The 17,194-nt window shown below is 40.5% G+C and overlaps 1 protein-coding gene across 2 annotated transcripts; it reads right to left on the bottom strand.

Moving 5' to 3' along the window:
* Positions 1-14,728, bottom strand: LOC131222790 (zinc finger CCCH domain-containing protein 64). 2 transcript variants are annotated; one of them, XM_058217989.1, is made up of 10 exons: positions 14,594-14,728; positions 14,209-14,482; positions 13,331-13,458; positions 10,359-10,474; positions 8,772-8,889; positions 5,452-5,879; positions 4,145-4,463; positions 2,993-3,089; positions 2,339-2,484; positions 1-491 (listed from the first exon to the last, which is right to left on the bottom strand). In XM_058217989.1, exons 1-10 carry the CDS (start codon positions 14,666-14,668, stop codon positions 363-365), a joined length of 1,830 nt encoding a protein of 609 aa, XP_058073972.1. In that variant the 5' UTR covers positions 14,669-14,728; the 3' UTR covers positions 1-362. The 2 variants fall into 2 exon arrangements, 1 of the variants encoding a protein (XP_058073972.1); XR_009160187.1 differs by having other exon boundaries at positions 353-491; positions 2,339-2,471.
* Between the last annotated feature and the right edge of the window lie 2,466 nt (positions 14,729-17,194).

Genomic DNA, 17,194 nt, shown 5'->3' with positions numbered 1-17,194 from the left:
TGATCTAAACTGTTCCTCTTATTCTATTGATAATTGTTAACACCTAAACGGGATTGATCTAATTAAAATTAAAATCATGATTTTTCTAACTTTTTCACTTCCGTCTTTCAAAAATCCCAACAAGATACTGTTTGGCCCATCTCTTTCCCTAGTGGGGGAGCACAGACCTTTTAGTAACGCACACTTGAACCTCATTGCTCCTCTTCTACATAATGTAGGAGTAATTTTCAACTGCACCACTACCTTCTTGTCCATGCTAAACTTAAAATTCACAAAAGGTATGGTGAAACTCATGCATGTGATGTGCCCCACTGACAAGAATGCCGATGAAAAACTCAGATACAATCTGAGATAGTCGAATATCACCGAGCTGGGTCCAATTCTTCGAATCCCTTCTTGAAACTTTCCACCATCTGTATCTCATCTTCTTTGCTAAGCTTACAGTTTCTCCAATCTGCTTTATCCATCACACTTAACATGCCAGCAAGCACCTGCAAAATGTATTGCATGAGCTAAAACATCCGTCTCATAGAGGCAACAACAAATATCAACATGGTTTTTTAGATCATGCACGGAAAAGTATTCTCCAATGTGATTACATGGTGGATGCAACAAGTTTGAGGAAAGAAAATCAAAGTACCCCAAATATATATATATATATATATGGAGAGATATTACCCCAAGTATTCCAAGATAATCAACCACGAGAAGGTATTAATAACAAATGTCATGATTCATTGTGCTTAAAATTCCCATTAGTTTGATTCATGTAAAGGCCAATGACAATTAGTGCATGGACCATCCACTGCAATTCCCATAATATCAGTGTTTTAGATCACTGAACCATGGGCCCACTCAAAATAAAAGTCCAAGCTGATGCAGCGAACTAAAGGAATTGAACTAGTCTGTACCTCTTTAACGATCAATTCCTCCCTCAAGATTGCTACAAAGTTTAATAACAAGGCCCAGATGATGTGCTAGACTTAGTAATCACACACCTTAAGAAACCATAGCTTAAGAAACCCCTTTTGAGATTAAAGGAAGTGTACAAGCCTATCCACGTGGTCCAGTTTTCTTCCAATAGATTATAAGTCCCCTCTAAAATAATCTAAGAAGAAAATCCTCTACAATACTCCATGTTGATCACTCATTGGTCCATCACTTGCTTACATCTATTCAACTTGCATTAAAAGGATTTATCTAAAAGAACTAAAATAGAGAGTTCAATTTCAAGTGAAATTCCATCTAATACCAACTCTATGGCCTATGCATACACTCACAAAGCATACTGCTGCTGTCAGGATGTATACATATAAACCCTAATTCACCAAGCAGTTCATATATGCAGACTTTTAACACCTCCTAATTGGACCACAGTCCAATCTGACTGTTGGTTTTTTTTTTCCTTCTTTTTTTTGAAATGTTTCATCCGGCTGATCGTGTGGGGCCGACAAGTAATTAGATGTCTATTATCTACATGGAAAGCTTCTAGGGTCCAATCTTGGACATCCTTTGATACTTCTGTTTGATGGTTGTCTAGATCTTCATGCATGTGTACCGTACAAATATCACGAGCATACTACGAGATCTCTAGGCCTGTGCATTATATGATATTTTGGATCTATTTTGGAGAAACAGATCCATGCATATGCAGAAATCATCTACATTCCGCTCATGAATGTAGGGGTTATCTTTTATATGCCCATAATTCCATATTGATAAAAAGAAATGGCCATGGAGAATGATATGATAGCAAAAACAGTTCCAACTTAAAGAATTCATTTAAGAATGGAGGAAATAAGCCGAGCTGGCTAGAGTTGCTTTTTTCAAAAATGAGGAATAATGCTTGCAAACGCCAAAAAACAAGGAACCCTCACATGCGAATGCTGAACTTCTGTGCCAGATCCTGGCTGTCAATCAGGTGGATAGCATGCCACAAGCTCCAACAAAGGCTGGTCCACTCATCAGGTGTGCCATGGATGTAAACCAAAAATTCACAATTGATTACTATCATTTGCACTCCATTTCTTCACATACACACAGCCCACCTGACAAGTAGACCGTTGTACTATTGCGCTAGGTGGCCTGCCTGAAGAACACCTCAAATCCCACACACATGTGCCATGTGGAGCACATGTGGGGCACTAGCACTCGTCACAACCAATATCAGCATACAGAAGTTAGTATGACCAAAACGAAACATATTGGTAGCACTATTAGCAACTCGACCAATAAAGTGGTAATGCAATTTCCATTACAGAAGCAGCGGTTAGTCTCAATTGTTTCAATAGCCAAAAGCTGAGGTAATCACATATAATCAAAATTAAGATTAAATTACCTCTCGTCCAAATTGGACTGGGAACTTCTCTTTGTCCTCGACAGAATGAAACAATATTGTGCCTTCTGGGAGTTCCAAATAGAAGAAACTTGATTTCCCATCAAACAGCGACCTCAATGATTTTCTACCTTCACTAGAATGATTGCCTTCCATGAGAAGGAAGAGAAACATCAGTTGGCTTTGTCATAGTCATCACAACTCAAAATGCATGTGAACAGCTTTGCACAACATTAACTTCTGAACAAGGTGGAAAGTGAAAAAGGCATCATAACCTTAGATTAAACAAGCATCCACTGCCCACATTCCCATACTCACCACATACACCCAAGCAAGCACATACAATCGAACTCCACAAATCTTGAAAAATCAAAGACAATAACTGAAAGGAGCAGTTAGTACGTCATGCGACATTGGTGTGTATGACATATGCCTCCTAATATGGCTGTATCACACCATGCGATATGATTGAGTACTTTTTGAAAAACAGCCAGCTTTTTGTATTTATCCAACAAGGACATTTTTCAATCCATTCATGCTGCTTTTATTTTATTAAAATTAGTTTATCATCTTCCCTAGTGGTTCAACCACTCCATCCAGCATCCTAAGTTCCAAAAGCTAAATAAAGGAGAGAGAGATGTCAAGAAATACACTCACTTGGGTTGATAACTTCAAATTCAAAACCCAACTTTTTTGCAGCCAAGATAAAATGCCTATGAACATCAGATGCTTTAGATAAGGGAATAGGAATAGCCTGCAGCAAAATGCTAATCAATAATCACGACCTCGAATTTGTGGAGAAGTGCAGCAAGAACCATGAAATTCATAGAACAAAATACCATGCAATTAACTATTTATATAGGCTCAAGAAAATAAGGCGTCTCTAAAACACATATAAGACGCGACTGTAATTCTGTAGGAGTCCAACTCCCAAATGCAGTATGCAAAAACAGAGCAAATATTTCTTTGCACTGGCAAAAATTCCACAAGCCAACAGTGAAAAAAGAAGAAGATAATAATACAGTAACAAATGTTGAACATAATCATTTTCAGGCATATCTAGTATTACTTTAAAGTCACACTAGCTAGTATTACTTCATAGATAATGAGCCCTCTCAGCAGGCTTTTTTTCCTCGTGTTTCCTTTCCTTTTTTAATGAATTCATCATCTTTCAAAAAAAAAAACTTTATAGATAATGAGGTGCCTCTAAAAGGCACACAAGATAGCAAGACGCAATCATAGAAGTCCCAACTCAAAAATGCACCATAGACTATAGAGAAAGTCAGAAATGGAGTAAGGATCGACTTCCACTAATGGAAAATTACACGACCATGTGCAAAATGAAGAAACCAATGATACCAGTAAAGTCACGAATGGTGAATATAATCATTTTCAGGCACAGCTACAGTAAAAGTTACTCAGACAATAAAGGTCCACTAACTTCTAACACGAGCTACCTTTCTTCAGTCCTACCCATGTAATGACCTCTGAATATTTTCTATGCCGATACATATATTCAAGAGTAAAGAGTCTGCTGTTATGGATTCTTCACTTTCATCAGGTGAATAAATGAGCATTTCAGATGTATCACTTGAATACAGGAAATATGAACTACAAGACTACACCCCAAGTGCCTTCTGACCAAACCATGGAAGACTAAAAAGAAATATATTTCTAGCTTAAAGGGCACGCACACACTCCTCTCCCCTTCCTTGTACAGCTTATGGATTCATATAAAAAGGGGTGAAAGGGTGTTATCAAAGAATCCACTTTAAAGTAGAAGCATTGGAGGATCCTTACAGTTCTTACCTGAAGATTAGCATGCATTGATAGGCCTTGTTTGGAAAGCCACTCATAAAAGACAACTACTTTCCGCTGGTTCTTGAAGTATATTTTCAATGCATCTTTATATCTTTGTAGCTCTTTCTCTACTTCTGGGGCCACAGAAAGAGTATTGGGACAATGCTCGACAGGTATTATCAGGAAATGATCCTCAACTAGTGGGCCCTTAGCTAGCGCACAATAGCAGCTTTCTCCTATGCTCGATACAAGATGCGATTCCACATTGGGGCTTGACAAGCAGAACCAACATTCTCTCCCCTGAGATTCATTACCACGATTGTTGGACCTGAAACTCGATTAAAGAAGTGATTATTAGTGAAATTAGAGCAGAAAACTAGCAGGATTCACGAAAAACAGTTGGTGTCAATAGGAATACATACTAGAGAAACAAATAGGAATTATATAATCCTTGACCCAAGGAAATGAATATCGTTAAGTTTGTACAACTGGGGCCCATGATTTTGTGACCCATACCATTCATTTAATGGGCCATAACATGGATGGACCATTCCTCGAAAATAATCCAGATTGAGAAATCCTACCCATCAAATTTTTAGGCCTTCTACGATGAAAGTGGACAGTTTCCATATTCCATGCTTGAGGAATTACATGATCTGTGGCCCACATCTTTGTACAGTATACTGTATATACACACGTTCTCAATTCTGAAAAATGGGTCCCATGCTACAGTAATCCAAGCCATTGTTTGCTGTGTTCCACTGTGGGACTGCCTCAAAAATCCCCTCCCTTTTTGGTTTTTGGCATACAGATAGACAGGTAAGAAGAGAAATACAACAATAGTCCACATTCAAATGGAAGAAATCCTAACATTGGTTATTGGGATCTTTCAATCTAGGAGATTTTGGGGCATGCTCCATCCACATGGGACTCAACAAACCAGTGGTCTGGATTGCCAACCCATCAGCACCACCTGTCAGACTCAAAAACCTGTGTATACCATGCAAAGATATGGGCAATGTATCACATAATTCTTCCTCATTGTCTACCTGCAGGCTGCAGCCCATTGATTAAAGGATTAGGATCACCTCATCGGAGAGACGCCCAACTTGAGTGGGGCCATTGGATCAATGATCCAACTTGCCAAACCATGGGCTCCACTTCTAGGAATTCGAATCCCAAGTATACTGTTTATAGTCTTAGGTTGAAGACCATAAAATTCCTCCAGAACAAAATGCAACACAACTCATAACAGAAATGGACATCTCATGCTGGATGGATAACGTAAAACACAATCCATGTGATCCTACACCAACCTGTGCCTCTTGCGAGAAAAGCTATCACCTTCCTCCCCTAACCCATGCTGAAAGCTGCAGTCTGAACCCCGCTCACATTTCCCTCTGTTAATGAAATCAAAACAACAACCTTTCAAATATTGCTCCCTTGCATCCATGTCATGCCGAAAGTTGCATTTTTCCTCTCTGGGACAAGATCCTGTGGATGTAAACTTGAAACACAGCCTTTCACCATCGCCACTTCCCTGCCTATGCCTCTTTTGCGAGACATCATAACGCCAATATTGTGCATCTGTAATGTTATTACCATGTTGTTTTGTTGCTTCTGTAGCCTGGGTTGTCTGCTCTGTGACTGTATATGGAGACAAGGTAGTTTTTGACGGTTTCAAGCATATCTCGGCAGCTGACATAGTAGATGCTGGAGTAGGAGAAATCGCATGAATAAATTTCTGGGATGCATATATAATGTACAAAGAGTTACGAAAAGTTTAGGAGCTTATGTGAACTTTCAGCGCATAGAGAAACAAATCGACAGGAAGAAAAAAAAAAAAGTGGAGGAAGGATCACTTAAAATTTCTTCAACCCTAAGAATGAAGCTTAATGAATTGCAAAGCACTGAGTGACAGGGAAAAAGTCTGAAAGATAAAAACGATTTCTTAATCAGACAGTGATAGATACGCCAGGGAACCCTGCAGCATGATGTCTGAGGTTGTTTTGTTGCATATTGAGTTTTGAGTTTTATTATTCTATAAGCGAGTGTAGAAAAGGGAATACACACACACACACACACACACACACACACACACACACACACACACATGAAAAACTGTGCATCCCTAGACAGGAAAAAGACCAGTTCTAAAGAAGAACTGGAATAGATATAGAACAATTTCTATGCAATACTCAACTCAATTAAGAAGTTTCTCTGAGGAACGCAGATGACATTTCAGAATCTCAGAAATCAAAATGCAACAAATAAATCAGTGCTTTTCTGTACAGATGGCAAAAGGCAGGATCAAGAACCTAGACACTTCACATCAAGAAAGCTGTGAAAGAGCCAACAGAAACACAGAAAATGTTGATAGTCTAATGCAGATCCTAGGTAATGGATTTCCTATTATTTACACTAAAACTAACAAAAGGGATTGCCAAATCAATTGCTTTACACATCTACGTTAATGATTCAAACATGATTGTAAATATAAAGTATCTGACAGGTCAAAAAAGGGCCTCACAAAGCCAATGATGATGCTGACTGGACATCCTTCAAGAAGGATAGTTTCCAAATAAGAGAGTACAGAAACAATGTGTCAGACTTAAAATACAGTTGCACATAACAGGCTAAAAGCCGCTTTCCTGCTTTTATAAACTGCAGATGGAGACTAATTTAATACTCTGGTCATGTGTAATGGTTGATATATATGTATATATATATAGGCATCCCCATGGTTTACATGGTTTAGTTAAAAGTTATCGAAATGACAAGTGTGCTATTTGAAGATCAACCATCAGCATCTCCGTGTTTACATAGTTTTAACTTTTAAGTAAAGTTATCCAAATGACAAGGGTGCTATTTGTTAGTGCATGCGCATCAACCATCAGACCCTGTTGTGGGATTAGACTCCGTCCTCCCTCCATTTCACAGGCTACATCCCTATGTAGATTTATTTCACCATCAACCTCCTCGCATATAGCACCGTATAATGCTATCCAGCATCCACACCATCAACATGTGGAGCACATTGTGAAAGGAGCATATTTCCAAGCACATTGTGGGACCTGTATAGGACATCTGGCACAGGTACAAGTGCCCCCTGCTAGAAATATGATCCAACAATCAAGTCAGTCCACTTGTCAAGTGGCCACCATTTTACAAAAATAAATAGACCAGCTACAAAAGCTTATTTGAAAAATCAGGCCAGCACACTTATTAGGGAGGCAACCCCTCGGACTAAAGGAATTATATTATCTTCTAGCCCACATGCATCTTCTCCCAAAGGCACTTTACATGCAGCCATGCACGTGTATGAGTCATTTGATGGGTGCATAAGGTGGACTCTTTATAGTTTATACTGCATTGACATTTCATAAAATGATTTTTAAGATATTGACATCCAAATAATACTATAAGAAAAGTACAAAAAACAGATATTGTCATCCAAACTGCATTTCCATAATAAAATAAGCTTTCATAAACTGTGCTCCCAAAACTGCATTTCAATGTATTGAAGTTTTCATAACTGTGCTCCCAGAACTGCATTTCAGCATTTCAGTGTCAAAGTCCTCATTGATGAATGAGTTTCCGCACCTTGCCCAGCTAGCGGTGGATGAGGACACATTAGTGGGCCCTCAGTGGTGTGATCAACCCCGTGTCACCAGAACTTATCGGATGAAGAAATTGAAGATTTTGCTTTATTCCTTAAAGGAATTTATTTGGTTAGCCCACTGAATAGGGAGCTCGATACTTTGGTGTGACGAGAGGAAAGTTTGGGTTGCTTCTCAGTTAGTTCCTTCTATAAGATGTTGTGTTCCCAATCACTCTTCGGCTATGCCCCCAACGATGATGTTATGCCATTACGGGGCTCCTCCGAAAGTGGAGGCTTTTGCATGGCTAGTGGGGAGGAGGAGAGTTTTGACCACCGACAACCTTCACAAAAGAGAAATGGTGATCCCCGAACATGTGCGCTTTGTGTACGGGCAATGCAGAAACAGTTGATCATCTATCCATTCATTGCCCCTTTACTAAAGGGAATTGGGATTCTATTCTTTCTTCTTTCGGGTGCAGTGGTCCATGCCCGCCTCAGTAGAGGGTTTATTAGAGGTGAGCCATGGGGTTTGTCTTTGTAAGCAAGCTCGGGCAGAGTGGTGGTTGGCGATTCTTGCAGCCCTTTGGTCGGTGTGGGGGAAAAGGAATGAGAGATGCTTCAACAATATTGAAAATGATGTTTGTTTTGTCATCTGTAAGATGAAATCTTATGTAGCCGAATGGGCTTCTTGTAGTGCGCCTTTGAAAGATTGTATCTTGCTTTTTGTTTGATAGAGTTGTAAGATTTTAGGCACCACCTTGGCACCTTTTTAGTAATACTTTATCTTTCAAGAGAAAAAAATGATAATCTCAAGTTGATATTAGAATCAGAATCTATTACCAGTTCTTCAATCATACACTCCAACTAATGTCCTTTTTATCATTAGGTCCACTTGACTCCGAGAAAGCTCTCATCAAAGCAGGTTCTAACAAAATCTCATCTTCAAGAGACTGGTGTGTATTTACCATATAATCATCATATGAACTACGAAGAAAAATGTTATAAATGACGCTGTACATCAGTAAGCAACCAGACCTGTTTATCCTTGTTCCCAACAGGAGCAAGACCAACAAAGCGGGTTACATGCACAGCTCCATCATTAGAGTAAGGTTCACGTGCATAAAATACGCCTTTAGTACCTGCAACATGATAGCTGTCCATACGAGATAAACATCAACTTCACAAATATAATGTATGTTTTTGCTACCATATAAAATGTATTCATGATAATACCATGTCAACTGAAAATTTTAGTTAAGAAATAAAATAAAATAACCTAAAAGGTGCAATGAGTAAAACGCAAGACAAGTCTATGAAATCAGAAACATTTGAACAAGGGGATAAACAACCCTACATAGGCTCTTTTAACTTCTGAAGCATGAAAGCTTCCATAGAAGTACAAATATTGTGTTCATTAACACTTCTGCATTTTTACAAACTGGGAAAGAAAGGTATCTTATGTGTAAAGAAAGATTAATGCATATGACCATACTACTTTTACATGTGCATACCTTCGCTTGTATACATGTTGGTATGCATGCCAACATGGCATGTGTGAGCAAGATCGGACTGGTCCATCAAGTGGGCCCTGCTACCTGCCTTGGGTGTTGCTTATCATGGAGACAAGACGGGATGAGATGGGAGCTTACACTGATTACTCACTTTCATTAGATATTTTCTTATGACTTTGACTATTGTAGATTTTTAATGGGTGATTTTTTTAATCCCTAGTGTCATATTGGTTTGTTGTCAAGAACTTATACATGTATTTATTCCTAAATAAATTATTTTCAACTCATAACTGAGATAGAATAGGACCATGTGCTCTTGGAACACATTTGATTTAAACCTAGACACAACCAACATATTTTGGGGCATTATTTGTAGGGAAACCCACTATACCTTTTTATACCTGGTCCATTAAATAAATGGGTCAGTTTATTTTGACGTCGACCCATCAGAAATTTTAATGGGTCGGGCCTGGGGCCAAAATACAGACTAAATTGGGTCCAAAGCTCCCCTTGACTTGACCTGATCCAACATGTTTGCACCCTTAATCAAGGCTTTTTGGATCTTCAGAAGCTTACGTCATGCAAATAACAGGTATTGCCTCCCATCAAGCAGAGAGTTGTTCACAGTTGTGATTGTAGAAGACTGAGAGGCTTCCAATGGTGCGTTGATAATTAAGGGAACTCCCGTTCCATGGTGTTGTCAAGAGGAAACTACCGAGAAGCTGGCTACATGGAAGTTTCCGTTTTGTATTTCTGAGATCAATAAGCAATGTCATGATGTCCGTGCAATGTCCTTGGTAATGCAATTGCCGTCTCTCTTGCCATAGTTTTTTTTTTTTTTTAAACAAAAAAAAAGGACATAACAGAGTTGAAGTCCTTAATTGGAGGAGCAGACCATTCTTCTAAATTAAATAAAGAATATAATGAAAGAAATATTGGTACTCATCCTTTTTTTTTTTAAATATTGGTACTTTGCACTTTTCTGTAGAAGTAATTTCATATTTAGACAAAGCATTCGCGTGACAATTAGCGAAAAGAAACAAAAATTGCAACCCTGCAATGAGTATGTGCATGGTGATTGAAATAAAATTAACCCCAGATCGTCACTCACCGAGGCTTGACCTCTGCAGCCAACTGTGATATGAGGGGATCGCTGCCAGAAGGATTTGAAATTCCTACTGGGGCATCAGCAGCTCTGTTCAAGATCTCGCTTGGCCATTCATTAGTGATAGCTCGTCAAGGAAGTCAAGAAGAAAGTGAAACACGTGACCGAGAGACAAAGACAGTGGCAACAAGCATCAGCTAACATTTTGAGAGAAGCATATAAGAGACTGCCACCAGTCAAGTTGTTTGCTAATAATAATAGCTCCACACAGAGTATGATTATAGTCAACTAAAGGTTGTCTTTGGATGAATGAGTGAATAAAACTGCAAACGTACAATTGAAGCACGAATAACTAAGAAAGATTAATCATGTTTCCTAGCATTTGATATTAAAAATAAATAAATAAATAAATAAATAAAAACAGCCCTCAAGTTAATGCAGGGGCATTTCACACCGGGCTCGAGTGGGGTAGCCCGTGGGATGCAGGGACACACTCGGAGTGGGTGGCCCATGTGATTTGGGACCCACGAGCCCACGAGGGGGGTTCGGCTGAGGTCCTAACCCATGAGATGTGGGGCCTGGGCTATGAGATAAAGGGATTTATTCGCCATACTCTAATAGTTTGAGCTTTTAGAGCAAGTGGTTAATTGTTCTGCATCAAATTAGTATCAGAGCCAAGTTTTCATAGGAGAATACAATGCATGATTAGGGGTTAGTTCATTTTTTTTTAATGTACCACACTCATTCATTTAGGATTGTTTAGAGGTCCAAAATTCATGATATAAGCTGCTGAAATTTCTGTTATCAGAAAATTAGTAATTCACATTGCTGAATTTTCTGTTATCCATTTATTTTGATAGCTATATTGCTAGATTTTTGTAGAGTTGCATAATTTCGTTCATATAACGTCCTATAGGATCATCTAATGTCATTAGGGTGCATATAGTGGAGTGTAGGCGCATATAGTTGCATTTTAGGACCCCTTGAGTTGTGTAGTGCATGCCCACACGTACTAGACACGGCTTTGGTCTGTACCCCATCATGAACACCGAGCAACTCACCGAGTCTCTTAGGAGAAACCCAAAAGTTAGACGCCATGGATGCAAGCATCAAAGCATCTTTGCAACACGTTAATGATCGCTTGGACCAATTAGATGCACCCGTCCATCAAGTGGAAACCTCCACCCGAGCAAGCACCACCATTGGTGAAGATACCCAATCTCAGGTAGGTGATCAGGAGGACAGACGAGGGAATGGGAGTGGCCAAGGAAATGGTCATGGGCGCGCACCCGTGCACCCACCTCACGAGGGGCATTGTGATTATTATAACCCAAATGCGCAACTCCTCAAGGGAGTTAGGGTAGAGGCCCCTATGTTTAATAGTCAATTGGACCCTAAGGCTTTTTTAGATTGGTTGGCGGATATGGATCACTACTTTGAGTAGTACGACGTATTAGATGCCCGCTGAGTCCGATCTCCCAAGATGAAGTTTGTGGGTCAAGCAAAGAGGTTTTACACTACTGTTGAACGAAAGAAAGAAAGGTTAAGGGAGCCCCCAATAGTCCATTAGGAATAAATGAAAGAAATTCTAAAAGAGAAGTATCTCCCTTTCTCTTATCATTTGAGGTTAGTTGAAGACTGGCAATCTCTTCGACAAGGTTCCATGAGTGTGGCCGAGTATATTGAGAAGTTCGAAGAATACCTAACCCAGTGTGAGGTTGAGGAGGATCCCATACTCATTCTTGCTCGATTTAAGACGGGCCACCGTTCTGACATTAAGAGAGAGTTGCTAGTCAAAGACAGACACTCTTTAACAAATGTATCAAGTGGTGTTAGAGGTCAAGCAATACCTCGAGGCATCTATGGAAAGGAGATTTGAGTCCCGTGATTCTGATGCTAAGGCCAACCCTTCCGGGGCTAGGCCTAACACTGGATATCAATACAAGCCTTCCAGTAGTTCTCAGTCTAGGCTGAAGGATGATAAAGATAAAAGAGTTGTTGGGTCCAGCTCATGTAGAAGCAATGCGACTAGGTGTTTTACATGTCAGGGGTTTGGTCATTTTGCTCACCAGTGTGGCATGAAAGAGGGCACCAAGGTGTTCCTTATTGATGGGCAAGTAGTAGTAGTGCCCTTCGAAAGTGACAGTGAGGAAGAAGAATACGAGCCAGCAGAGGCCCCTAGTGATGAGGAAGAGGGAGCGCAAGAGACTGCGACACTTGCAGTTGTTCGTTGCGCCTTTACACAAGCAAAGAATACCGACGATCGGCAGCTAAATCCCTAGCAACTAGCAAGTGGAGCACAGAGGCGGTCCGTCGGGTTTGGTTTCCAGCTCCAGCCCAATACCACTTAGGCTTGGATTTGTAATTAGGCACATGGGTCAGTCATAGGGACTGATTGGTCTTATTGATAAATGGATCAGGCATGGGCCTAGGTTTGCAATATGTTTCATTAAGGCCCAGCCTGAGCACGTGAAGTAGACCATTCATGGCTGTTAAGGATGAGTAGGCTTGAACCTGAAATTGACGGCCCAATTACTAAATGAACCAGGGCCAGGACCATTTTTATGCATGATTAAAATCAAGCTGTTCAAAGCCTGGCCTGCTCCATAGCAAGGTATTCAAAAATGGTTTACATAACAGTAACAGTGGGAACCATTATGTATTACAGGGCCATAATGGCCATTACAAAAAAAAAAGAGGCCATAACGGGGGCTGTGACAGTAATTACGGTGGCCATCATAGCCACCGTTACCGTTATTGAATACATTGCTCCATAGACACCCCTAGTACCAAGTCCAACTTGAAACCAACATAATAGCAATTTAGAGACTCATCACTCGAGATGAATACTATGGAACAATATTACAACTTGGTTATCAGACCAGTAACGGAAATTTGATCAATAGTTGCATCCAAAAACACACCTTAAATGCTTTTCACCCAAAAACCTCCTATATGAAAATTAAATGAGGATATGTTAGGAAAAGGTCGATAACTCCGGGTTCTTCGGCCAAAGCTCGCAATGCATCAATGTCATCATCCGTGTATGTTCCCATTGGCTGACCATCAGATGACTTCCTTCCAGATAAGTAAGCTATGGATAAACCTTTAATATTAAAAAAGCAAAAAACTCAGAGAGTGGGTCTTTTAAAATATAGAACAAAGAGGCGTTATATGATTCTGGGGCAAAAAAGCTGTATAATGAGATCAAGTTTACAGTGTTTACAAGTAGGGGAAAGTTGGGCCCCTGGGTTTTGATATTATGACTTGTGAGCCCCACTGTGGATGGCCCATTTACCAAATACCGCTCAGACTGGAAGAATCCAAACCCTTCAATAGGAGGTTTAAAAAAAATACACTGTCAGGAGAGAAAATACAGCAAGTTAACACTTAACCAAGAAAAGGGCCAAATATTAAATAGCTAGAATCATTCAACCTGAAAATTTTTCAGTGCATGGTTGCGAGGGGCATCCACATTGAGGCCCATCATATCAATGGTTTGGAACATAGGACCATTGGCCCCACTTGTTCAAACTGAAAACCAGAGCAGTACTGTACACCTACCCTTCAGCCTCACTATATAATAGGTAACCATAACTGATCACCTACAATCTGTCGTAGGCTAACTCAGCCTACAACCCATTTTAGAAAGCATTTGCCCAGTCATTAAAAAATGGATTGTACCATACATCAGTTGCAGGTGATCAGTTCTCATGACATCATCAATAATTTCATCTCCAATTCTCTGTCAGTATTCTACCGTAAATAATGTCATTGATTCAAAAAAGAATGACAGCAACTGAAAAAAATAAAGAACTTGAAAGGAAAAAAGAAAATGGGGGAATTCAGATAATACTGAAGAGGGAGAATTTCCCGCTGCCCTTCAACCAATAGAGATTATCACATATCTTCAACCCATCAGTCTTGAAGCCGAGATTAGCCGGATGCTTGGAAGCAGGAGACAAGACTTTAGCCGCTCCCACGCCATAATCACCGATGAAGTAGGTCGGGAGAGGGATGGGCGAGCGGCCTTCGATGTAGTCTGAGAGTTCATCGAGACGGTCTGGAGTGTCGGGGAAGAACTGTCCCACGCAGAAGAGGGCATCGAACGGACCGTTGGATTTGTTTACCTGAAGAAGACAGAAATGAATAGAAAAGAAGAGATAAAAGATAAAAATGCTTTAAATATGGGAAAGGAATTTGGAGAGAGAGAGAGAGAGAGAGAGAGAGAGAGAGAGAACCGCTGCGACTCGCTTGAAGAGCTGATTCAGACGACCGAGAACGTCGCCGCAGAGGAGAATCCTTGGAGAAGCCATGGATAGCTCTTACACGCGCACTTTCTCGCTCTCTCTCTCTCTCTCTCTCTCTCAAAGGTCGTGGTTAAAAGACTCGGCGACTCGACCCAACTCGTTCGCTCCTGAGTCGAGTGGTGAGTCGCCTTAGTCGGAGATGAATCGGCCCGATTCGCCCTAGTCGAGTGGTGGTTGACTCGCCGTTTCTAACCGGATCGGGTCAGACCGATCCGAGTCGACTTGGACGAGTCGCATCAAGGTGATGGTTGCAAGGGACGAAAGCGGAGTCCTGCTAATCGATCTGGGCCTTCCATCAGATCTAACCCAGGATTCTTCTCGGGTTACCGAGCAAAAACACGTGGACCAGCTGATCTCGTCCGTCTGAAGTGATTATTGATCAGGTTTGCTATATGATGAGCAAATCATGTGCGATCCCAACACATCATCAACTATTTCGTTTGATCGGAAGCCGACGTCCGTGATGTGCTGACGTCACTGAGTTGGGTGGGCCCTGCCATGGTACTGTCGGTAGATCTTGCAATACCGTTTAAAAGAAAAAATGAGAAAGATCCATAACTCAAGTCTACCACACCGAGTAAAGAAGTGGGGATTAAATGTCTACCGTTCAAAACTTCTCGAGGGTCATAAGTTTTTTATCGATTTTATATTCGTTTTTCCCTTTACCTAGGTTTTTACGAATTTATAAACCGGTTGAATGCGACGAAACATCATAGGGGGCCCGGAAGGTTTCAATGATCGGAATCGTTGTCCTCGCTACCTTTGGTGTAGCTCACATGGGCTTTAGATCTACCTGACTTTGAGTTTCATGCTCTAAAATGATCTTATTAGAGCATGATTCATAAAATGAAGCAAATTTAAATTTTAAGTGGACCATGCCACAGGAAGCAGTCTTTTTTGAATCCCCGCCACTAAAAATTTCATGGGGCCAACCAAATGTTTATTTTACATCCCACCTGTTGACAGGGTCACAAACCTAGATAAAGGGATCACACAAATTTCAGATTGATCCAAAACTCATGCAGCTGGAGAGAAGTTTTTAGTGATCCATTACCGTTATTTCTTGTATTATATTTCACCAGAGAGTTTTGGATCTTCTCCATTTTTTTGGATTAATTCTTAAAATAAGTTTTCAAAACAGATGGACGGCATTGATATAAGGTACATATACCCTTGTGGGCCCACAATCAGGCATACCCCCCACAATTGTTCCCCACAGGGCGTGGACTGGCTGCTCCCCTGCCAAGACCTAGCTCGAGATGGAAGCGGATTACTTATTACTAGTAGAGGCGGGCATCGAACCGAGTCGAATCAGATTAGGTCCAAACCTAATTCAGTCCGAAATCTAGCTAGGCTGACCCAAACCTGATCCGATCCAGGACCGAGTCCGGGACATACGACTCGATCCGATCCGACATGCAGTTGGCTTGACCCGAACCGAGTCTGACTCGGTCAGGAAACCAAGTCGGATCAGGTTGGGTGCGATTCGAATAAACTTTTTTAACGGTGAAAATCATTATCCTCGCTGCTATTTTCAGTGTGATCCATTTGAGCTTTAGATATTTTTCTCTTTTTTTTTTCTCTTTTTTTTTCCAAATGATTACGAAAAATGGATAAACGGTATGGATATAATAAATACATAATTGTGGGGCCCATGTAACGTTGATATCATTTGAGCCGTTCGTACAACTCGGAGCTCCGGGTGTTACAGCTATGAACGTGCTATGCATGACCAGCTGTAACGTGATGCGAACGAGAGCATCAACGTTAGCAAGTTCTGTAGGTTTGATCATGGGATATGTGTTATATCCAAATCGTCCATCCATTTGGCGAGCTCGTTTTAAAGCTTGAGACGAAAAATAAGATAGATCTGACTATCAAGTGGACCACACTGGAAAAATCAATCTCAACTGCTATTTGTGGTGTAGTTTAGATGATCTTTGGATATGATTTATTTTTTGGATAATATTTTATAATAATCTCTAAAACTATATTAACGGTGTAGATATACTAAACACATCACTGTGGGCCATATAACTTTGATCTCCTTTGAACCGTTCGTACAACTCAGGTGCTCATCTTCACACAACATGTGCCTACAGCTATAACCTATGGGCTATGACAGCAGGATGTAGAACGCGTACTACCCCCGCCTGTCCCTAGCTCCATATGGGCAATTCTGTGGGCTGGCCCACCATGATGTATTTGTACATCCAAACCATCTATCTCTTTTCTCAAATTATTTTAAGGCATCAAAACAAAATTTAGGTGAATCCAACGATCAAATAAAACCACACGAATGAATATTTATTATAATGCTAAGTAATTTTTGCTGGGGCCCACCATGAATGCATTTGGTTTATCCACGCCGTCCATTCGTTTTTCCATATCATTCTAGTGATTAAACTCAAAATTGATGCATATCAAAAGCTCATGTGGACCATACGACAGGAAAAAGGTAGAATTATTGATAAGAACCACTTCGAATCGGTTCGGATCGGGTTTTCGGATCGGATCGGTCTGGACTGACCA

The sequence above is a fragment of the Magnolia sinica genome, chromosome 13, assembly GCF_029962835.1.
Source record: "Magnolia sinica isolate HGM2019 chromosome 13, MsV1, whole genome shotgun sequence".
In the NCBI taxonomy this organism is placed as follows: domain Eukaryota; kingdom Viridiplantae; phylum Streptophyta; class Magnoliopsida; order Magnoliales; family Magnoliaceae; genus Magnolia; species Magnolia sinica.
Note: the sequence above shows the minus strand (reverse complement) of the source record. Positions and strands in the feature narration are given on the sequence as shown.